The 22,315-nt window shown below is 39.5% G+C and overlaps 1 protein-coding gene and 3 non-coding genes across 7 annotated transcripts; all 4 read left to right on the forward strand.

The window, feature by feature from the left end:
- The first annotated feature begins 857 nt into the window (after nt 1-857).
- On the forward strand, nt 858-20,579 carry KANSL2 (KAT8 regulatory NSL complex subunit 2). Of its 4 annotated transcripts, none has more exons than XM_058742957.1 (10): nt 858-884; nt 1,436-1,694; nt 2,486-2,664; nt 3,219-3,333; nt 8,079-8,246; nt 8,487-8,649; nt 10,006-10,102; nt 13,657-13,910; nt 19,023-19,173; nt 19,812-20,579. In XM_058742957.1, the coding sequence occupies exons 2-10, from the start codon at nt 1,444-1,446 to the stop codon at nt 19,865-19,867; spliced, it is 1,434 nt and encodes a 477-aa protein (XP_058598940.1). In that variant the 5' UTR covers nt 858-884; nt 1,436-1,443; the 3' UTR covers nt 19,868-20,579. The 4 variants fall into 4 exon arrangements, with proteins under 4 accessions (XP_058598940.1, XP_058598939.1, XP_058598942.1 ...); XM_058742956.1 differs by having other exon boundaries at nt 19,023-19,142; XM_058742959.1 differs by having other exon boundaries at nt 13,657-13,808; nt 19,023-19,142.
- LOC131484192 (small nucleolar RNA SNORA2/SNORA34 family) lies at nt 10,194-10,330 on the forward strand. Its single transcript, XR_009248094.1, has one exon. It is a non-coding gene; the product is annotated as a small nucleolar RNA SNORA2/SNORA34 family (small nucleolar RNA).
- LOC131484193 (small nucleolar RNA SNORA2/SNORA34 family) lies at nt 17,958-18,090 on the forward strand. Its single transcript, XR_009248095.1, has one exon. It is a non-coding gene; the product is annotated as a small nucleolar RNA SNORA2/SNORA34 family (small nucleolar RNA).
- On the forward strand, nt 19,474-19,608 carry LOC131484194 (small nucleolar RNA SNORA2/SNORA34 family). The gene has a single exon (XR_009248096.1). It is a non-coding gene; the product is annotated as a small nucleolar RNA SNORA2/SNORA34 family (small nucleolar RNA).
- Nucleotides 20,580-22,315: the final 1,736 nt, after the last annotated feature.

The following is a 22,315-nucleotide window of genomic DNA, read 5'->3' on the forward strand; positions in this document are numbered from 1 at the left end:
AAAAGATCCAGAAGGGTTAGAGGGAAAGATTGTTGGTTCATTTCTACAAGAGGTGTGGTGATGAAAAAAGATGTTTTTAACTAAAAATTGCTAACGTATGATAAAATTGGGATTGTGTCTACCATTTCTATATACCTCCATTATTTAGCATGAAATTGTAGAGAATTTTCAATAACCAAGGCCTAAACCAGAAATCATATTTCCTTATTCTCAGTCCAATGCTCTGTACTATAAAGGGATAAAGAATGAGGGTTGGGTTCAAATTCTCCTTCTGCCATTTACTAGACTTAGGCCCATTCTATTCCTTGGTTATCTTATCTGTAAAATGGAAATAATAGCCTCTGCCTCTTAGGGTTGCTCTGAAAAATCAAGTGTTTAATTTCCCAGACTCCGTACTCAAACCAACTGCTCACAAAAGAAAACTACAGCTTTTTCCTGTATAAAGAGTCAACTGTACCGTGATCCTTTGGCCTCTATATGACTGATTTTTTTTACCCGCTGTGTAGGGACGGTGAGGTAACAGCACCCTAGAACCACACAGCGGCCAAAAGTAGTCCCAAAAGTATACCGAAAGGAAGCCACGCTGTGACGTAGAAAAAAACAGCACCGCCGCGCCAAAGACTCCGGCAGCAAGCTCACCCTCAACCTCACCCTCCCCGGGGCGGAGCTGTTGACTGACGGACAGGTCTTCTTAGCCACCCCAGCCGCGCTTTTTCTCAGCGCCCCGCCCCCCCAGACATGATAGGTAGCTGGCCTCGGCCAATGGTGACACACCGCCGTGGGCACAGTAGCCAATCAGGAATTGGGAGCCTGGAAAGGAGCGGGGGCCGAGTTAGAAGCGGCTGGCGCGGGCAGAGGCCTAGCGGCGCGGCGCGGCGGCACAGGTAACATGGCCGCGGTGCTTGATCTCTCTTCTGCGGTTAGGCTGCTGCTTCGCTCCTCCTGCCCTCTCCGAGTTGTTACTTTGTCTCAAACAGCCTGGAGGTCGCTCTCCTGCTCTGGGCTCCCAGAAGCCAGATTCTCTGGTGCCCAGAGCCGGAGGACAAAATGGCGCTTGCACAGGCGGCCGAGGACGGGCAGGGCCCAGCCGTGAGCTCTGAGGCGGGCTGGGACAAAGGCGGCATGCAAGGAGGCGGAGGCGGAGGCCGGGCGCGGCGCTGCGGCGTTGCCGCCACCGCGTGGGGCGGGCGCTCCTTCCTCGTGCGCCGGCCATGCGAGTCTGAGATACGACGTGCTTGTGTTCAGGGTGGGGGCGGGCATGGCGCAGAGGTTGAAGTGAGACAAATTGTCTAATGGCCTGGGGAGACCTGTGCGGAGGGGAGTTACAGAGCGTGACTTCTGCTTGTCCTTTGGTAACTATCTGCAGTCTGCCCGGATGTCGTAGAGCAGGAATTTTCGGGAAGGGTAAGGGCTTTTTGTGTGTGTGACCCTGCAGGTTTTGGTATGAACAGGATTCGGATCCACGTCTTGCCGACCAATCGGGGGAGGATAACCCCAGTGCCCAGGTCTCAGGAGCCTCTGTCTTGTTCATTCACTCATCGCCCATGCTCGCAACCTCGTCTGGAGGGGCAGGAGTTTTGTATTAAGCATATCCTTGAAGACAAGAATGCACCCTTCAAGCAGTGTAGTTATATATCGACGAAGAATGGAAAAAGATGTCCCAGTGCTGCTCCAAAGCCTGAGAAGAAAGATGGGTATATATGTGTAGATAATAATCTATGTCGTTTGTACTTTTAAAGCGAGAGGGGAGATGTGGTATATTGTGGGCTTGGGAATATCTGGGATTTTTGTAAAATTGGGGTTATGGATATATCCTTGGGGAGAAAAAATAAAAACGTTGAAAACTGGAGAGACCACTTCCGTTTGGTCCACTCAATTAATCTGTTTAGACCTTTTCTCTTGTCTATAAAATAAAGGGATATTCTAGATTATTCTTAACTCGAGTCCATGGCCCTGTGGGTCATCCCTGATCCTTGTTAAGTAATATGCAAAACTGCGTGTATGTGTATTCTGGTTCCCCAGAAAAGCTTTATAGGTTTCATCACAGAAGCAAAAGTATTCACATAACTTGGCTAGTGAATTCTGCATGTATATTTTGGTTTTAAAATTGTGTCCCACATCTTCTTACCTTCAGTGGATTGATACTGAATTAAAGTGTAGAGTTGCCTTCCAGAACCAATTTTGAAAGATGAAAGAGGATCTCTTTGATTTGTTCTAAGATGATGTCAGCGTTTTTATAGTTGGAATGTTTTGTTTGATGAATGAAGCACCAGATTATGATACCTGCATTTCCCCTTAGTAATACCAAATGAGTTGACCTTGGGCTAGTTAAATTACTCTGCTTCACTGGCCTTTTTAATTTATAAATGAAGGTAATAGTAATTTTAATTTCCTAAAAATGATCTAAAGATTAGTGACAGTGAAAATGGTAGAACTCTTTCAAGAAGGGACCTGAGTATAAAATGTTAATATTTTGTCTTCTTAGGGTGTCTTTCTGTGCTGAACATGCCCGTAGGAATGCCCTGGCACTTCATGCTCAAATGAAGAAGACTAATCCAGGGCCTATGGGTGAAACACTCTTGTGCCAGCTGAGCTCCTATGCTAAGACAGAGCTGGGGTCTCAGACTCCAGAAAGTAGCCGCAGCGAAGCCAGCCGAATTCTGGGTAAGGATCTTCTCTCCTTAGAATGAAAAAGGAAAAAGCAAGTTAGAGAACTTATTTTGGTTTATTTAGCACAGTATCTTGAACATATAGGACACGTGATAATACAGTAATAATATAATTCATTGACAATTTGATGAGAATTCCAGCATTGCTATGTTCACCAGTTCTTTTCAGTTTGAAGTAGCCTGTGCTTGGGTTTACTTTCTTGACTTTATGACTGTTTCCTTCATAGCTGTTTTTATGCTTGTCTTTGTTAGGCAAGGTAATTTCAGGAAGCAAGAGTAATTTTGAGTTGACCTTTCTGTCCTTTTGAGGGCATGGTTACCTCCTTTATGTTATAAGTACGCTTACCTGGGTTGTATTTTTTAAGCTGACTTTATTTGCCAGTGCCTTTCTGCTAAAAAATTTTTTTTGGGGGGGAGGTGGCGGGGGGGGAGTTGTTTGTTTTGTTTTAAATTTTAAGGTTTGGGTTGATGTGTTAAGTAATCTAGTTTTGTGTGGTGGAGTTACAGAGGTGGGAAGTCTTAATGGCTGCTCTCCCTTCCTTGCCTCAGATGAAGACAGCTGGAGTGATGGGGAGCAGGAACCCATTACTGTGGATCAGACATGGAGAGGTGACCCTGACAGTGAAGCTGATAGCATAGACAGTGATCAAGAAGATCCCCTAAAGTAAGTTGTAACTCCACATAAGGCTTTTAAATATTTTTAGCAGTCAGTGTGTGGACTACAGTAATGCTGTTAATTAACTATAGTAAACTATTAATAGGTTAATAACCTAGCCGTGTTGAAGATAACTTAGTTATTTGTGAGCAGTAATAGCTTAATAGCTTCTGTAAAAGTGTCCTGGTTCATCACCATCTTGCTGCAAGGCAAAATTTGATTCTTGTTTGGAAGTCTGGGAATTTGGGGAAGTTTTTAGGTATTAAATTCTACACATGAGAAAGTATAGGGGAAAAAATAGGAAATTTCTTGGACATAGGAGTGGAAGGTTGGTTGAGAAATGGCTTAGATCAGTTAGAGAAGAGGAAACTGATGTAAGTGGATTCCTGGCTTAAATCTCAGGAACAATAATGTGATTGTATTTGAATACATTTTTTTCAGGGTTACATTTTATGAGTGTTTTTTTTTTTTTTCCCCTGGTGGAAAAATAAAAAGATGTTCAAGAGTGCCCTTTGGTTTCATGGCTAAGAGAAACTGAGGTAGAAACCAGAAGTGAGTAATATGTGTATGTAATTATATCTTAACTAAGGTTCTACTCTTCATTTAACCCATGGGTCACCTTGGAGTTACAGAAACAAAAACATTGCCACTCAAAAGTCTCATGGTTTGTGTTTACTTGAGTTTTTTCTTTTTTTGTTTTCTTCATTCTTTTTGATTACTGTCTAATACTTCCCACTGACCATTTGCATAGAAGTATTATAATTAGTGGGAGGGGTAATGAATTTTTAGTCTGATCATAAAAAGTCATTTAGGTTTACATTTTCTGAGTATAATAATTGCGTCTATTTTTCTTGAGTAATGTCAGTGTAGTCAGCTCTTCAGGAAGTACTTATTGGAAAGTTCCATCTAAGTAGTTTGCAAAGGAATGTTCGTTATCTAGTCATTATCTAGTAGAATTCTCTCATAGTAACTTCGGTTTATTTGGTTTATTTACTTGGTAACTTAATATCAAACATTCTTTCCCCCCCCCATTGTGCTTCTGGAAATGCCAGACTTGCTGCTTTGAAGAGGTATATGCTCTGTAGGGTCACAAAGTGACTGTCCTTTGGTATGGTAAATAGCTTTGAAGGTCCAGAAACTCGATTTTGTCAGTAGTAATCTAGAGTGGATCAGTCTCTTGGGGACACATTTATGCTAGTGTATCTTAAAAATACCAGTTAATGAGAAGTATAAATGTTAAAAGGACTAGGTATTTGGTGTCAATTTCTCCTAAAAGGAACATTCCAAGGGGGAAAGTAAAGCCCCAAGTATGGTCAACTATTAGGCAACTAAATATAAGGCTTTCCTTAATTCCCCCATGAGATTATCCAAAAAATTTTGACCTCCTAAGATATTTGCATTTTTAAGGATGTAAATACAGTTGTGAAATGTCTTAGAGTATTAAATTTGTTAATGTGGTTGCATATTACTGTCTTGTTAAATTTAATAAAAGAGTATTTAATGAAATTCTTTGAATTTCATCTCTGGTGCCAGTGTTTTATTGTCACTAGGACCACTTTTTGAATCGTTAGCAATTTACAGCATATATCGTCTTCATTTGCTTGTTCCAGGAGGGTGCTTTTTGTATTGTTTATGATGTCATTAGAGATTTTATCCTAACTAGGATTAATATTGGCATAGTTTCTTTTCCCCCTTATAGGTATGTGTGTGTGATTTCCCTCAAAGTAACCATTTACTTAATTGCTTTGTAAAAAGTAATCTGAGGGGCACCTGGGTGGCTCAGGTCATGATCTCACTGTTGGTGAGTTCGAGTCCTGCATCAGGCCCTGTGCTGACAGCTCAGAGCCTGGAACCTACTTCGGATTCTGTGTCTCCCTCTTTCTGTGCTTTCCATGCTCGTACTGTCTCTCTCTGCCTCTCAAAAAATAAATAAATGCTAAAAAATAAAAAAAAGGAATCTGAAAAGTCCATTTATAACAACATCCAGCACTGGTGAAGTTTTAGCCTATGAGTAACTGTTAGGGGCGCCAGGGTGGCTCAGTCGGTTAAACATCTGACTCTTGATTTCAGCTGAGGTCCTGATCTCAACAATGGTAAGATTGGGTGTGGAGCCTGCTTAAGATTCTTTCTCTCTGCCCCTCTTCCCCTCTCTGTCTCTAAAATAAACAACAACAGAAATAGCCAGCCAAGAAAAGTTAAAAAAAAAAAAAAAAAAAAAGAGTAATTGTTCAATCGTTCCCTTTTTAGAAAGTAATTTTTATTATATGACTTCTACAGGCATTCAGAGTTAGTTTTGGAAAAGGTCATTTCAGAGTTAGTTTTGGAAAAGGTCATTTCAAGTTATTGAGTCTTCATTGTTATTAAAATAAATTTGGAGGAATGCCCTTAGATAAGAGACACTAATATACAAGGAATGTAAGATGATTCCCTCTTTGTTGAAGATGCAGTCAGAGGGGCGCCTGGGTGGCTCAGTCGGTTGAGCGTCTGACTTCAGCTCAGGTCACGATCTTGCAGTCTGTGAGTTCGAGCCCCGCGTCAGGCTCTGGGCTGATGGCTCAGAGCCTGGAGCCTGTTTCCGATTCTGTGTCTCCCTCTCTCTCTGCCCCTCCCCCGTTCATGCTCTGTCTCTCTCTGTCCCAAAAATAAAAAACGTTGAAAAAAAAAAAAAAAAAAAAAAGATGCAGTCAGATAATAAATCTCTGACTTAAATTTATGAGTATCAGAGTAAGGGAAGTTGGTGCATGCTTTTATTAAAAATTAAAAAAAAAATTTTTTTTTTCAACGTTTTTAATTTATTTTTGGGACAGAGAGAGACAGAGCATGAACGGGGGAGGGGCAGAGAGAGAGGGAGACACAGAATCGGAAACAGGCTCCAGGCTCCGAGCCATCAGCCCAGAGCCTGACGCGGGGCTCGAACTCACGGACTGCGAGATCGTGACCTGGCTGAAGTCGGACGCTTAACCGACTGCGCCACCCAGGCGCCCCCAAAAAAATTTTTTTTTTAATGTTTGTTTATTTTGAGAGAGAATATTCCAAGCAGGCTCTGGCTGTCAGCATGGTTTTGTTTGTTTGTTTGTTTTTTTTAACTTTTTTAAATGTTTTATTTATTTTTGAGACAGACACAGAGTACGAGTGGGGGAGGGGCAAAGAGAGAGGGAGACACAGAATCCGCAGCAGGCTCCAGGCTCTGAGCTGTCAGCAGAGAGCCTGATATGGGGCTCAAACTCATGAATGGTGAGATCATGACCTGAGCCGAAGTCAGACGCTGAACCGACTGAGCCGCCCAGGCCCCCCTGTTGGCATAGATTCTGATGTAGGGCTTGATCTCAACAGCTGTGAGATCATGACCTGAGCCAAAATCAAGAGTCAGATGCTTAGCTGACTGAGCCACCCGTGTGTCCTGGTTTTAATAACATGATTTTAATAATTAGCCATGAATGTCTGGAACAGCCATATTTATTTGTTTGTTTATTTAGAGAGATTGTGAGCAGGGGAGGGGCTGAGAGAGAGGGAGAGAGAATCTCCAACAGGCTCTGCTCTGTCAGCATAGAGCCTGACATGGGGCTCAACGGTGAGCATGTGACCAGAGCCAAAATCAAGAGTAGGGCACTTAACTGACTGAGCCACCCAGGCGCCCCTGTTGTTTTGTTTTTTAATAACAACTTGCATGTTGCATGACAATGTTCATATTTAATAAGGTGATTGTCTCAGTGGTGAGTTCTTTTTTATTTTCTAATTTTTATTTAAATTCTAGTTAGTTAACAAACAGTGTAATATTGGCTTCAGGAATAGAATTCAGTGATTCATCATTTACATACAACACCCAATGCTTGGGGCGCCTAGATGGCTCAGTTGGTTAAATGACTAACTTCTGCTCAGGTCATGATTTTACAGTTCGTGAGTTCAGTCCCTGCATTGGGCTCTGTGCTGATGGTGTGGAGCCTGCTTGGGATTTTTTTCTCTCTGGCTCTCCCCCTTCTGTGCGCATGTGCTTTCTCTTTTTCTCTCTCAAAAATAAATAAGTAAACTTAAAAAAAAAAAGACTCCATAACACCCAGTGCTTATCACAAGTGCATGCCTTAATACATATCACCCTTCCAGCCCATCCCTCACCCACCTCCCCTCCAGCAACCTCAGTTCTCTGTAGTTAAAGAGTCTTTTATGGTTTCTTTCCCTCTTTTTTGTCTGTCTGTCTGTCTGTCTGTCTGTCTGTCTGTCTGTCTATCTATCTATCTATCTATCTATCTATCTATCTATCTATCCAGCTATCTATCTATCTATCTATCTATCTATCTATCTATCTATCTATCCAGCCGTCCAGCCATCCCGCCATCCCGCCAGATATCTATCTATCTATCTATCTATCTATCTATCTATCTATCTATCTACCTATCTATCTATCTATCCAGCCGTCCAGCCATCCCGCCATCCCATATGTTCATCTGTTTTGTTTCTTAAATCCCACATAAGTGAAATCATATGGTATTTGTCTTTCTTTGACCGACTTATTTTGTGTAGCATCATAATACACTCTAGCTCCATCCACGTTGCAAGTGGCATGATTTCATTCTTTTTGATGGCTGAGTAAATATTCCATTTATATATATGCCACATCATTACCTTCATCTGTTGATGGGCAGTTGGGTGACTTCTTGTTAAGTAACAAGGTTAAGTCTCACCTCTAACCTTGTGTCCTTTTAAGCTTGGGGTTTATTGTGTTTTCTTATGCTTTGCTGAATTCTGTTTCATTGTAGACATGCTGGTGTTTATACAGCAGAAGAAGTTGCCCTGATTATGCGTGAGAAACTAATTCGGTTGCAGTCTTTGTACATCGATCAGTTTAAACGACTTCAGCATCTGCTCAAAGAGAAGAAGCGACGTTATTTACATAATCGCAAAGTGGAACATGAAGCTCTAGGCAAGTTTTATGCTAAGTTCCAATAAGCTGTTGTATTGTGGGTTCAACATGTGCATTTGGTAGTACTTAGATGTATTTCTGTCTTGGTACCTGGAGTGAAAAATTTGCTTTTGAAGATGGCTGTCTTACGGCTAAAGATTTCCCAGTTTGTGAATATGGATATTATTTCTTCTTAATTTGGGGAAGCCATCCTTCATTGGTTACTTGGCACATAGCGTCTTGACTGTTGTGACTCACCAGGTAGTAGTCTCCTGACTGGCCCAGAGGGACTTTTGGCCAAAGAACGAGAGAACTTAAAGCGTCTAAAATGTCTTCGGCGGTATCGTCAGCGCTATGGAGTGGAAGCCTTATTACATAGGCAGCTGAAGGAACGCAGAATGCTGGCCACAGATGGTGCTGCCCAACAGGTAATTTGTGTTTATACCTCTAAGGGGCATATATTTGCGTTGTTTACAAAGTCACAAATAGTCAAAATATTGTATAGTCTTGGCTCTGAAATCTGACTTAATTTTTAATTGGATGTGGGGTAAATTGAAAAGAGCACAGTTAAGTGATCATTCTTAATTTGTTTTTTAAGCCCTTGGTCTCTGCCTCAATGATAATTCCATTTTTATCTGTTTTATTTGTTGAGGCTCCACATAAAACTACAATTAAAAAAATTTTTTTTAATATTTATTTGTGTGAGGGAGAGAGAGAGAGAGAGAGAGAGAGAGACAGACAGACAGAGTATGCAGGGGAAGGGCAGAGAGAGGGAGACACAGAATCTGAAGCAGGCTCCAGGATCTGAGATGTCAGCACAGCTCAATGTGGGGCTCAGACTCATGGACTGCAAGAGCATGACCTGAGCCGAAATCAGACACTTAATTGACTGAGCCACCCAGGCGCCTATAAAATTACAGTTGTTTTTTTTTTTTTTAATTTTTTTTTTTTTTCAACGTTTTTTATTTATTTTTGGGACAGAGAGAGACAGAGCATGAACGGGGGAGGGGCAGAGAGAGAGGGAGACACAGAATCTGAAACAGGCTCCAGGCTCCGAGCCATCAGCCCAGAGCCCAACGCGGGGCTCGAACTCACGGACCGCGAGATCGTGACCTGGGTGAAGTCGGACGCTTAACCGACTGCGCCACCCAGGCGCCCCTAAAATTACAGTTTTAAAAAGTGGTTTGCGGGGCGCCTGGGTGGCGCAGTCGGTTAAGCGTCCGACTTCAGCCAGGTCACGATCTCGCGGTCCGTGAGTTCGAGCCCCGCGTCGGGCTCTGGGCTGATGGCTTGGAGCCTGGAGCCTGTTTCAGATTCTGTGTCTCCCTCTCTCTCTGCCCCTCCCCCGTTCATGCTCTGTCTCTCTCTGTCCCAAAAATAAATAAAAAACGTTGAAAAAAAAAAAAAAAAAAAAAAAAGTGGTTTGCTAGGGTGCCTGGCTGGCTCAGTCTTTGGAGCATGCCACTCTTGATCTTGAGGTTATGAGTTCAAGCCGTAAAAAGGGGGGAAGGGTTTCTAAAAGACAAAATAGTTTGAAAACCATTAGGCTGATCACATTCTTATAATCTGGAGAAGTATTTTGGATTAGGGTTGACTCATTATTTGAACATGAGGTTTTAACTTTTTTTTCCTTTCATATAGTCTTGTGAGTAAATTTGTCAAATATTGAGGGTTTTTTTTTTTCTTTAGCCTTTAAGGGTGTACCTTACATGTTATAAGTTAGTATGGTCATAGATAACTGGTTGTATTTTCTTTTGAACGTTTATTTATTTTCTCCATTTTAGGCTCATACGACTCGTTCCAGTCAGAGGTGCTTGGCCTTTGTGGATGATGTTCGATGTTCCAATCAGTCTCTTCCAATGACCAGACACTGCCTTACCCGTATCTTTTTTATTCCTTTCAGTTTGCTAGCTAGACTAAAGGCTGGTGGGAATATCTCATAGTTTGCTTAATTGAAGGTCTTTGTTTTCCTTTGGCCCTGAATCAAGGCCAGCAGTTTGTCGAAGCTGTTGGTTTCAAGCAGGAGCCTAAAGAAATGTCTTTCTATGGTCTGTTGGCCATTTCAGAACTTTGGAAATGTAATGGTCAGTTCATTAGAAAGAAACATCTGAGTCATTAGAGATAGGTGTGGGCTAATATTCATTTGTTGTTGATTAATACTGGGATTCCAAACTATAGAGATCCCTGATAGAACTTGTTCATTGGAATTATAATACTGTTAAGTCCAGTTACCAAAAAAAAAATTTACTGTGGGTTTTCCACCAAAAAAACAATAGGTTCTGAACTGTGACCTTCCTTTGAGAATTAATCTTTTGTATGGCCAATTTGTGTATTTTAGACTTTATTCAAATTGGGAGCTTATCTGTTTCCAAAAATGGAATGCTCCCACCCCTACCCTCCCAATTAGTTTGCCTTTGAACCATCATAGCATTTCTTGATTCGGCTACGAGGTCACATTTACTATCAGGTTATGAGACTTTTTGACTTGTTTATTCGATTGTGAAAGTGCATCTTTATTATGGATATCGAGTAAGTTGCTTTCACAGTAAAGCACTTGTTAAATACTATTATCTAAAGGCATAAATCTTGATGGATTTCATTTGCCTGGAAGAGATATAAAGTATATGGAAAATAAAATATCTTTTTAATAGAAAAAGGAGAACCTTTTCTTGGTCTTTGAAAAGAAGACTTTTTTCTATTTATTGAATGTTTTACTAGTTTATTAATTGCAATAAATGTCTGATGAAGGATTACTGTCCTTAATACACAAAATACTTGTGCAAGGTAATTAAAAACTATAGATAAATGCTCAAAACATAATTGGGCAAAGGTGGACAGATTTAAAAGTAGAAATGGCTAATAGTGGAAAAGTGTTTTCACTGTACATGAATGAAATAGGAAATGAAAATTTTAATCTATGAATTTGATGTTTGTATATATATGATGTTTATTCAGTGAATTTCAGATTGAGGTTATGGTGAAATGGATCCTTCTAAATACTGTCAGTGGGAAGATCAAGTGGCACAAACTTTTTAGAAAGCAGCTTGACAGTATTCATATTCTTTGATATGATAATGTCACCTCTGGGAATTTATTTTAAGGAGATAATCAAATGCAAAGACCAATATTTTTACATAAAACTTTTTCAACTAGAGACAGCCTTGAAATTCTCAGAGATGGGGAACAAAGAGGAAAATTATTATATAATATGGAATAGGTCAGGGGTTAAACATTTTATTTAATAAAATTAATGAGTGACATAGAAAAATGTTTGATAGTGACAAAAATAGGGTATGGAATTCCATATAATCAAATCCTGGGCGGGGAAGTAAAAATTGACTATTTTTGGATGGTGGGGTTGTGAATGCCCTTTATTCCTCTGCCTTGTACTTGCAGGTTTTCTTCAGTGAGCTTGAATTTATAAGTCAAAAAAACTCAATTTACAGATATTAAGGAGTATTTTAGACTTACAGTATTATTCTCAAATAGCTTATTAGAATATTAATATTTTAAAAAGCAGAGTTGAAAATGAAATGTATTTGAAAAGAGAAGGGAAGTATGATTTTTTTTGTTTTATGCTTTTTTCCTTTCCGCTCCATAGTTGCTTAAGTCACTTACCCTTCCTTAAGTCCTTCTCCCAGAGAAAGATGCGACTGCCATTGGGGACCTGTTAACTCTTTACTCTGGTCTAATGGAGACAGCACTGGACTGAAAGTGAAGGACCCAGACTCTAGTTGTAGGTCAACCATTCCCTTCTCTTTGTCTCTCTTGTCCCCATCTGAAAGGAAAGGGGGTGGAGGAGGATGGGGGGGAGGGTTTTTCCAAGATATATATATTGTATTAAATAAGAGACTTACGAAAGTTCTTTGAATTCCATGAAAAAAGTTCTGATTAAAACATTTAATTTAATGGATTGATCTTAAGTATTAATAATTTAATAAGATTGGGCTTTTTAAGCACATTGGAGACTGTTTAGATTTTCTTAAGCAATGCAAATCTGATTGTTCCTATTAGATTCATGTGCTTGTTCATTTGATTGTTCGTTTTCATTCAATAAATACTGTTTACTTTGTACTATTTACTGTTCTTTTAAAGGAGTGGTTCTCAACTGGGTGCCATTTTATCCTCATTTGGCAATGTGTGGAGACAATTTTGCTTGTTCTAATTCAGGAGTGACAGTGAGATGCTACTGACATCTAGTGGGTAGAGGCCAGAGTGTTGCTAAGCACCTGGCAGTGCACTGGGCAGCCAGTAACGTCAATAGTGCCAGGGTTGTGAAACCCTGCCTTAGATTTCCAAGAAGTGATTGTGAGAAATGGCTTATTCAAGAAGTTTTACTTGGTTTAAAAATAAATTGTATGTTAGATTTTTTTTTAATTTTTAGGAATTATCACAAAATGTGGGAGAAAAGTTTACTCATAATTCTATAATCCTGGGTACACGTAGTTTATAGGAAATGGAGCTTTCTGGTTTAAAAATAAACCCACATTTGAAATAACAGTTGTCTGTTAATCTAGGGAAAAAACATGTAGTTAAGATTTCAAGAAGTGGTGTCATTTGAGTAAAAAACTATTTCATAGAGTAACTGGAACTAAATTTTGTTGTTTTACCTAACCATGATTTTAATTTTGATTCATTTTACAGAGCTTCTTTGCCAACTTGGAAACTGGCCCTTTTCTGTTTTACTCTTAATAGAAGTAATTGTTAGTACTCCTGAAATGTTCCTGGAGTAGTTCCTTTCCATGGGAAATTCTATTTCCTTTCTCTCTGGGGGAGCATGCAACTCCTCTGCATTAGTACCCCCACCCCCTCAAAAGGGAAGGGGGCATGGAAATAAAATAAGTTTATTTTTATTTTTTTGTCAAGATAAGATCCCTAGTTACTAGAGGTTCTATTTTCCCCAGTTCTCTGCTGCTTTAAGTATAAAACCTGTGAACAGTTTGGAAATAAAATTCAAAAAGTTTTTGTAATCTTTTGCCAGTCTGCTTAACAGAGCAGAAACATTTGTGTCTTGATTCTTGGAAGGAGGTGGTACCGCCTCTGCAAGCTGTCCACCTGCTTTTGCCATAACATGTTTCTTCTGAATAGGTGTAGAGACCTAGAATTGTTATTGCTATTTGCTTAGCACTGTTTTCAAATGTTTTGCGTTTGACTCTCCTCAGTGAGAACAAGATTAATGTCTCTGGTTTAAGTGACTGGGATCCTGAAGTGTAGATTGGGGACTAGATTTAAATTACTGTTTGAGCTAGAATTAGATGCTAGTGAATGACACTTATTTTGAGAAGAACTTTAAAAATTGCTAACTGGGTTTGGTTCTGTTTCAAATGTAACCAGTTGTCTCCGTAGTCCACACCTTGAATTTTACATGGCAGACAACTCTTTCCTATTGTGCCTCCGATAGATCCATTTTATTTCCCTTGACCGTTTTTCTACAGATATTTGTCAGGACACGAATCAGGTTCTCTTCAAATGCTGCCAGGGGTCTGAAGAGGTACCCTGCAACAAACCAGTTCCTGTAAGCCTCTCTGAGGATCCCTGCTGCCCACTGCATTTCCAGTTGCCTCCTCAGATGTATAAGCCCGAGCAGGTACTGTCTGTGCCACACGATCTGGAAGCCGGCCCCATGGATCTGTACTTGAGTGCTGCCGAGCTTCAGCCCACTGAGAGTTTACCTCTGGAGTTCAGTGATGTAAGTTAGAGAAGCTCTGCTCTGGTTGGCCCTTGAGGCAAGGCCTTATTTGTTAATGGTGAGACTAGGTTAGTCTTTTGTGGCCAGGAGAGTTGATAAAGTTTTTGAAATGATATATGTATGGTTGTATTTGTATGTTAGCATATTGATTTAGAGACCGTTAAATTGGCAAGTTTTGCTGCAAGAATGATAAGGAAAATAAACTGTAACCTATGGGAAGTTGGAAAGTTAAGATCATGGATGGATTTGGTGTAGCCAGGAAATTTGGTACCCACAAGGTGAGTGATTCACTAGAATCTTAGTCATACAAATGGATTCTGAGATCTACTCTTGACAGTTGTAAGCTTGTGTTTTCGTTCTGTCGTAGTAAAGGTTTCATTTTCAGGTTAACGTGCCCCCCAGAAAATGACTGTAAACTTAGCTCTGGCTACTGGCTTTATTTTTGATATATTATCATAGATTCTGTTGTGAATGGACTAGAACAGCAGTGATCTCTTTATTTATTTTTATAGCCTTCTAAGTATGTACACTACTTTTTGAAGCTTGTTCCTCAATTGGTCCCAGCCCATAAACCCATCTCTGATTTCGTTTCCCTAATTAGCACTACCCTACTGTCTGACTTCAGGCATCAGTTGACACACCATCTCTAGCTTAGCACTTTGCTTAATATTTAGCCCTCTGGATAAAGGTCTTCATTATTTATTCTGAAGATAATTCTTCTGAATTTCATAATAAAAGGTGTATTATATATAACCATGTCACGTTTAATGGAACAAATCTAAATGGAAGATTGAATATAGGTTTTAAGATTTTTGCAAAGGGTAGAAGCAAAGTTTGAGTGGCCTCAAGGGTATTGCTTGCTAAAAAAGGGGATATACCAGGACAGGGTAATATCTGAAAAAGATCCTGGGGCACCTGGGTGGCTGAGTCGGTTAAGCATCTGACTTTGGCTTAGGTCATGATCTCTGACAGTGCATAGACTGCTTGGGCAGGATTCTCTGTCTCCCTCTCTTTCTGCCCCTCCCCAAAATAAAAAAACGTAAACAAAAAAGTTGCGTGCTTCTCCCAACTAAGCCAGCCAGGTGTGCTTGTTTTTTAAAATTTTATTTATTTTATTATTTTATTTTTTAATCTTTTTTTAACGTTTATTTATTTTTGAGACAGAAAGAGACAGAGCGTGAACGGGGGAGGGTCAGAGAGAGGGAGACACAGAATATGAAACAGGCTCCAGCCTCTGAGCTGTCAGCACAGAGCCTGACGCGGGGCTCGGACTCACGGACTGCGAGATCATGACCTGAGCCAAAGTCGGCCGCTTAACCGACTGAGCCACCCAGGCGCCCCTAAAATTTTATTTTTTTAAAGTAATCTCTACACCAAATGTGGGACTCAAACCCACAACCCCGAGATATCTCTCTCTCTCTCTCTCAAAATAAATAAAAACTTAAAAAACAAAAGAATAAACTGATTCTAATTTTTTTCCATAACCCCCGTTTTGATTATGTGTGGTTTACGTGCTTATTAGACTTTGATTTTCATTACTTCATTTATAATAAAATTACAATTTTTATTATAATCTTAATTCTTATTAAAAATTTTTCACACACTTCATAGAATATGAAAACTAGAAAGGGACCTTATTATATACTTAAGTGCTTTCCAAATTTTTCCAAAGAGATTATGTTGAAGAGGGTAAATGAATACATAGTCCTAGATTGATAAGGACAGAGTTTGTCCACTTTCCTTCATTTTAAATGTGAAGAAAATGCAGAGGTGCCCTTTTCTTCTTTTTCTTTTCTTTTCTTTTCTTTTCTTTTCTTTTCTTTTCTTTTCTTTTCTTTTCTTTTCTTTTCTTTTCTTTTCTTTTCTTTTTTCTTTTCTTTTCTTTTCTTTTCTTTTCTTTTCTTTTCTTTTTCTTTTTCTTTTTCTTTTTCTTTTTCTTTTCCTTTCCTTTCCTTTCCTTTCCTTTCCTTTCCTTTCCTTTCCTTTCCTTTCCTTTCCTTTCCTTTCCTTTCCTTTCCTTTCCTTTCCTTTCCTTTCCTTTCCTTTCCTTTCCTTTCCTTTCCTTTCCTTTCCTTTCCTTTCCTTTCCTTTCCTTTCCTTTCTTTTCTTTTCTTTTCTTTTCTTCCTAACTTTTAGTAACATGAGCAGCTTTATAGGGTCTAAAAATTAACCTAATAAGCACATCACCAGATTCCTTTCAGGTACTAATGTACATATGTAGAAAGTAGCAAATGTATTTTATATAGATGTATTAGGTTAGTAAATTCTATATCATCTGATTTTAATTTCTTAGAACCATTTCTGTTTGACCTTTTTGCTTTTCCCTTTTCACCTGTTTTTGTCATCTCAGTATTGCTTTTTGGAGAATTTTTCACAAAACATTAGAGATTATAAGATGTGATCATAGGTGAAGCTTGACATTTAAGGAATCTTAAAAAGTATTTCAAAATATACTACCAAATCTGTTAATTCTTATTTGTTGTTTGGATTTTTTAAAAAGAACGTATGGGAGCGGCGCCTGGGTGGTGCAGTTGGTTAAAAATCTGACTCTTGATCTCTGCTCACGTCACGATCTCATGAGTTCGAGAGTTCGAGCCCAGCACTGGGCTCTGCACTGATGGTGCAGACCATGATTGGGATTCTGTCTCCTCTCTGCCCCTCCCTGACTTGCGAGTGTGCTCATGCACGTGCTTGCTTGCTCTCAAAATAAATAAACTTAAAAAGAATGTATGAGAAGTAACCCCTTATTTTTGGGAACCCAGTGAGTTTTTAAGATGGACCTTTGACATTAGAGATTTAAAAATGATAAACATTCCATTTTGTACTTGAACATCTATTATGTTCATATTAATGTACTTTTGATAAACCATATTGGTCATTAAAAGTTAGTTTTATTCTTAATCTTTGGAGGTAAAAATTCTCCAGAAAATGTTGAAACAAAATCCAGTTTTAGAAAAGAAATTTTGCCCTATAATTCTGGATATATTTATTAGCATAAAAAATTTGCTGGGAAAAAAATGATTTCTTAACTGTATGAATTTCACCAAGCATTCTTAGCTTGTAACCTATATTCTGACTTATACACCATTTCTATAACTTGTTAATAATTTCTGGTAACTTTACCAGAAGTTAAGAACTTTACCTATGGGAAGACCTGGTATTAGGTATTAATCTAGGTTAAAATTCAGTCTTTCATCTGGGTGTTATATTTGCCTGTTTTCTGTGCTTTGATCCAAGGATGTTTGGCAAGTACCTAATACCTTAATTCTATTACTTTGAGGTTCCTCTCTTTTTGTGTGTGATTTTTGAGATCAGAACAAAATATATATTCTTTGTGTCCTGATGGATTTATGTCTCTGATTATTGCTGTTGTGATAGGCATTTCTGCTGATCCCTTCTTCCTCTCTTGTTTTAGGTTCTTTCCCCCAATTTTAATTCTTGTAACAGACAACATAACTATGTGAGAAAAGCCTTTTCAGTATCTATTTTGTTTTGAAGACATTTCCTTACCATTGTCGTCCTGAGATTTGGAAACTTTGTGGTGTACCACCTAAACGGGTTCTTTTAAATTCCATGTTAATTATTTGTATAATGTGCATATTAAAAGAATTGGAGAAAATAGTTCACAGGCTTAACCATGTGCAAACACTGGTTTCTGTGAATAGTACAGAAGTTTCTTATACATCTGAAATAGATGTTAGCCGGCCGTACCCTTTTCCAAATTTCTGCTTTAATTGATCAGCTTTAAGTCTAGTACATTCTTTAATTATATTCTTTACCTTAATTGTGAAGTGTGGTTAGCACACCAAAGAAAGGGAAAGGGTTTCATATTCTTAGACTTAATTTAAAAGCATAGAACTAAGCCTCTTGTGAAGCTAGATTACTGGAAACTTTGAGCCTCTATTGGGGCTTTGTGGGGCTAAGTGGATTGGGTGTAGGGGAGTAGAAACCCTTGGGTAATATTCACTCTTGTGAAGGAGAGGTTAGCAGTAGACTCTTGGTGGCATGAAAGTCAGTTTGACACATTGTCTGTGGCTTTGCAATGCTTAGGCCCTGAATCAAGACCAGTGGTTTGCTGTAGCTGTTGGTTTCAAACAGGAGCCAAGAGTAATGTGTTTCTGTGGTCTGTTAGCCATTCAGCACCCCAATGGGAATGGCTAGTTCAATTGGAAGAACATAGTTTATAGAATTGTTCGTACTTTTTCTCCCTTCCCCTTTTCCTTTTCCTTTTCCTTTTCCTTTTCCTTTTCCTTTTCCTTTTCCTTTTTTGCTTTTTTCCTTTCTCTCTCAGCAACTGGAGTATGTGTAAAAATCAGGGATTTGCTGTTTGGGGATAGGGACTTAATCAGAATAGAATTTTGTAGTTCACTATGGCTGTTAGGGCATTGTAATCAAGCAATCTTCTATTGTCCAATTTTTTTTTTTTTTTTTTGTAGTAAGCTCTGTGTCCAGCATGGGCTACTCATGACACTGAGATCAAGAGTCGCATGTTATATCGACTGTGCCAGCCAGGCACCCCTCATATTGTCCAATCTGTTAAAGCAATATTTTAGTTTGTGATTATGCTGATTGTCTGAATTATATTCAACATCGGTGAATGTAGATCTTGATTACAGTTAGTCTTAGAGGGAATATGCTTTCTTTTTAATAGAGTTTCTTTGTAAAATATTTGTAACATGAAATTGACTTTCAACCATTTTTAAGTGTATAATTCAGTGGTGTTAAGTACGTTCACAGTATTGCACAACCATCACCATCTCCAGAACTTTCCCATCAGCCCAGAGACTCTGTGCCCATTGAACTAGAACTCCTGCTTCCTCTCTCCCTCCAGTTACTATTCTTTCTGTCTCTGAATTTTTCAATTTGAAAATATGGGTTTAAGTTACTGTAGTGGTCTGTGCTTTATACTCAGCAGCAAGGAAAAGTTTTTAGTGCTTTTTGGATCTTACCCCATTTGTTAGACATTTGGGGAAAATCTTTTTTTGATTAAAAGTAGGCAAGGAGGTGAGGGAACTATGGGAGAATTGCTTTGAGGTTTGTTGAAAAATATGCCAACTTAAGCTTATTGGTTCCCTTGGTGTTCCTGATAGGCTTTTCTCTTTCTTTTCCTAGGACTTGGATGTTGTGGGTGATGGTATGCAGTGCCCTCCTTCACCCTTGCTTTTTGATCCTTCACTAACCCTTGAAGATCATTCAGTCAAAGAAATTGCTGAAGGCTCAGTGGATATTCTGGCAAGTGAAGAACAACCCCATCCAGACACAGGTCTCCCTGCTGGCTATGGCTAGCATGTACTCCCAGTGAGTGCGGTTGTTATCACAAGAGGACTATAAGGTGCCCCAGATGGCAGTTCTCCAGATGGGCCCTTAGAGAGAACACCTGATGGACACTAGTCCCAGAATCTCAGCAGGAAACTGTTTATGTAGTTAACTAGAAGAGGTTAAGACAAGGAGTCTACATAAATGGTTCTTTTTAAAGGGAGGGTTCAGCACTGGAATTGTTTTTCTCATAGAGTATGGACAAGTAATATATGGCTTCTTTCTTTGATTCTTGGGTGGGGTACCAGTGGCCCTGACTGAAGACTAGCAGTTGTATTATGCTGTTGGTTTCAAGCAGAGGCCCAAAGAACTATCTTCCTGTGATTTGCTGGCTGTTCTGGAGTCTCAGCAAAGAATGGCTGTTTCATTGGAAGAAACAACCCACAGTTCTCCTTCCCATTGGGAGAGCCTCAGGAATGCTATAGCTAATGACTCCTTACTCCCAAGGGTCAGAGATTGTTACGTATGGGGAAGAGCATCTGCTCAAGAGTTGTTTTATGTCTGCTGTCTTGATCTTGATAATTCAGATTCATGTTTCAGACCCTAATGAATGGATTTGTAACCAAAGTGATTTTCTTTTAACAGGGCCAGATACAGATGGCTGGAGATGGGTGCAGATCACAGGGGTCTCGAAATTCTGAGAAAGTCTCTGCACCACTGCCTCAAAGTGGAGTGGCTACTGCAAATGGGAAGCCAGAACCTTCTTCTATCAGTTGATAGTTTGTTTTGGGAACCATTTGACTTTGGAGGATTTGAATTTTCCATTCTTTAAACAAATATTTATGACTCTCTCTCACTGAAGGACAACTCCGATTACGTTGTTTTTCCTCTGGGTTATTGAGTGCTGTAGTCAAACCAGATTTGGGGGGAAGGGACCAGTAGTATCTACAGGTTGTGGATGCCTTCTCACTTTGTGCAAGGAAGAGAGATTGGTGATTCATGTCAGAGCTGCTGGGATTGAGAGAGTATTTGGGACCATGCCTGAGGGGAGAGACATCTTTGTAATGGGAATTCCCAAGTCTTGGAATAAATCCACATAGGTGTTTAGGCAGGAGATATGTACCCTTCGGATATTGATGAAACCCAGTGTTTGATTTTCTCTATCTAATGGCTTGTGTTTTAGCCTTTCTTCACCTCTCACCTGATTGGATAATCTGAACCCCCCCTCAACCCTCCAGTGAACTCTGACCTATAACCTCTGAGAATAGCCCACAGGACTGGGCCCTCCTTAGCCATCCATCTTGCTTCTAACCTATGTAAATTTCTGTAGTGGCTATCTTATGTAAGATACAATAAAAAATTATTGTATATAGTTTCTATTAAATGTTAAAATGTTATGAAAATGTAAAACAATCACTTGAATGCATGTTTTGTTTATATTTGTGAACATATATATATATTTTGGAGTCCTTAGGGAGTTGTCTCTGATGGGAAAGGGAAAACAGGACAGATAAACTTCCTTTCCAAGAAGTAGATACATTTTCGGTAAATTGGTTTGGTTTGGAGGATAACATAAAAACCTGTAAGAAGTAGGTAGAAAGGGGTGGAATTTCCTTATTAAAGCCTACTAGTTCCAAGTATCTTCCTTATTTTCATCCTGCTCTCTGTGTCCCCTACTTCCACTTGACTTTCTTTCTCCCAGTTAATGTCTGGTTATCATAGAATTCTCCAGAGCTTGGAATATATATATATGTAAAACTTCCATTGAAGTCAGGCCTGATGCTAGATCACTGAGAGAGACATAAGTTGTCAAGATCATTTTGATGATGAATCTAAAGATAGGGTTAAAATAGAAGTTCATTTAGGTTTGAGTTACCTATGCTAGAAGTTATCTATTATAGGCTTAACTCAGAGGTATTGTGGGTTAGGTTCCAGACCACTGTAGTAAAACATATATCTAGATAAAGAGCCAGGTGAATTTTCGGGTTTCCCAATGCATATAAAGGTTATGTTTATACTATAGTCTATTAAGTATGCAGTAGCATTATGTCTAAAAAAAGAGCATACCTAGTTAAAAGATACTTTATTGCTAAAAAAATGCTAACCATCATCTGAGCTTTCAGCAAGTCTAATCACTGATCATATATAATAATGAAAAAGTCTGAAATATTGCAAGAATTAAACATGTGACCTAGAGACATAAAGTGAGCAAATGGTGTTGGAAAAATGGTGCCAATACATTTGCTCAATGCAGGGTTGCCACAAACCTTCATTTTGTGAGAAAACGCAATTATCTGCAAAGTGCAATAAAGTGAAGCACAATAAAATGAGGTATACCTGTAATTGTCCCTTGATTTTTGTCAGTTAAAGTGCTGCCCACCTGACTTATATTATTTAGTAGCCCCATGATCTTCACAGGTATTACCAAGCTCGGTCCTGGCCTCCAGAGAAGGCGCACTGAACTTAGTAATATTGGTGCCCTGCTTACCTGATGGCTTTGGTGAATGAGGATGTCCTCTGGGCCTCTCAAAATGGACCCAATTTGGCATATCCTCCTCCCTGCACCTTTTGATTGCTTTGCCTTCTGCCAGGGCAGTTCTGGCATTTTCATTTCGCTGAGTGCTTGCTATCATTTTTCCCCCAGGTTTCTGAAAGGCTCCCTGGAAGCTAGTTTACCCCATTCCCTGGGCTCCTGGCCAAGATACTAAATCCTGAGTACTGAGGACATGCTCCCAAGTCCATGACTTATCCAGTTTTATGTTCTGGTGCCCTTGATTAGGCATACCCTTGGTATTCCCCTGCCTCCTACCAGTATATGCTAGCTAGTTCTTAGTTCGTTTGTGGTACAGTTTCTTTATTTGGCCCACTGCATTTCCAGCTGGATTATGCTGGGATTTAACCCTGGTTACTAGCCTGGCAGAAGAGAGATGAGGTTGAGGCAGCTTTGTGTGAGGAAGGCTTTCTTTAAGAGAGCCCGCCTGCATGAGGGAAGCGCTAGCTATTGCTAGGGAGTGATGGGCCACCTCTGCAAATACAGTTCAGGGAAGTCTGCAGAGCCAGTATTCTTGGGGGCTTCTACCCAGATGTGTTAATACTATAAGATCTCAGGTTTTTCCAATCAGGCTCCTGACCTTAGCATAAGTCCTGTG

The sequence above is a fragment of the Neofelis nebulosa genome, chromosome 8 (assembly GCF_028018385.1).
Source record: "Neofelis nebulosa isolate mNeoNeb1 chromosome 8, mNeoNeb1.pri, whole genome shotgun sequence".
Classification (NCBI taxonomy): Eukaryota; Metazoa; Chordata; class Mammalia; order Carnivora; family Felidae; genus Neofelis; species Neofelis nebulosa.

Excerpts from the sequence above, each read along its gene's own strand:
- KANSL2 (XM_058742956.1), top strand. The coding sequence starts at position 1,444 with ATGAACAGGATTCGGATCCACGTCTTGCCGACCAATCGGGGGAGGATA. Across the intron at positions 1,695-2,485 it reads AAGCCTGAGAAGAAAGATGG|GGTGTCTTTCTGTGCTGAAC; the intron begins GTATATATGTGT and ends TTGTCTTCTTAG. Across the intron at positions 2,665-3,218 it reads CGAAGCCAGCCGAATTCTGG|ATGAAGACAGCTGGAGTGAT; the intron begins GTAAGGATCTTC and ends TCCTTGCCTCAG.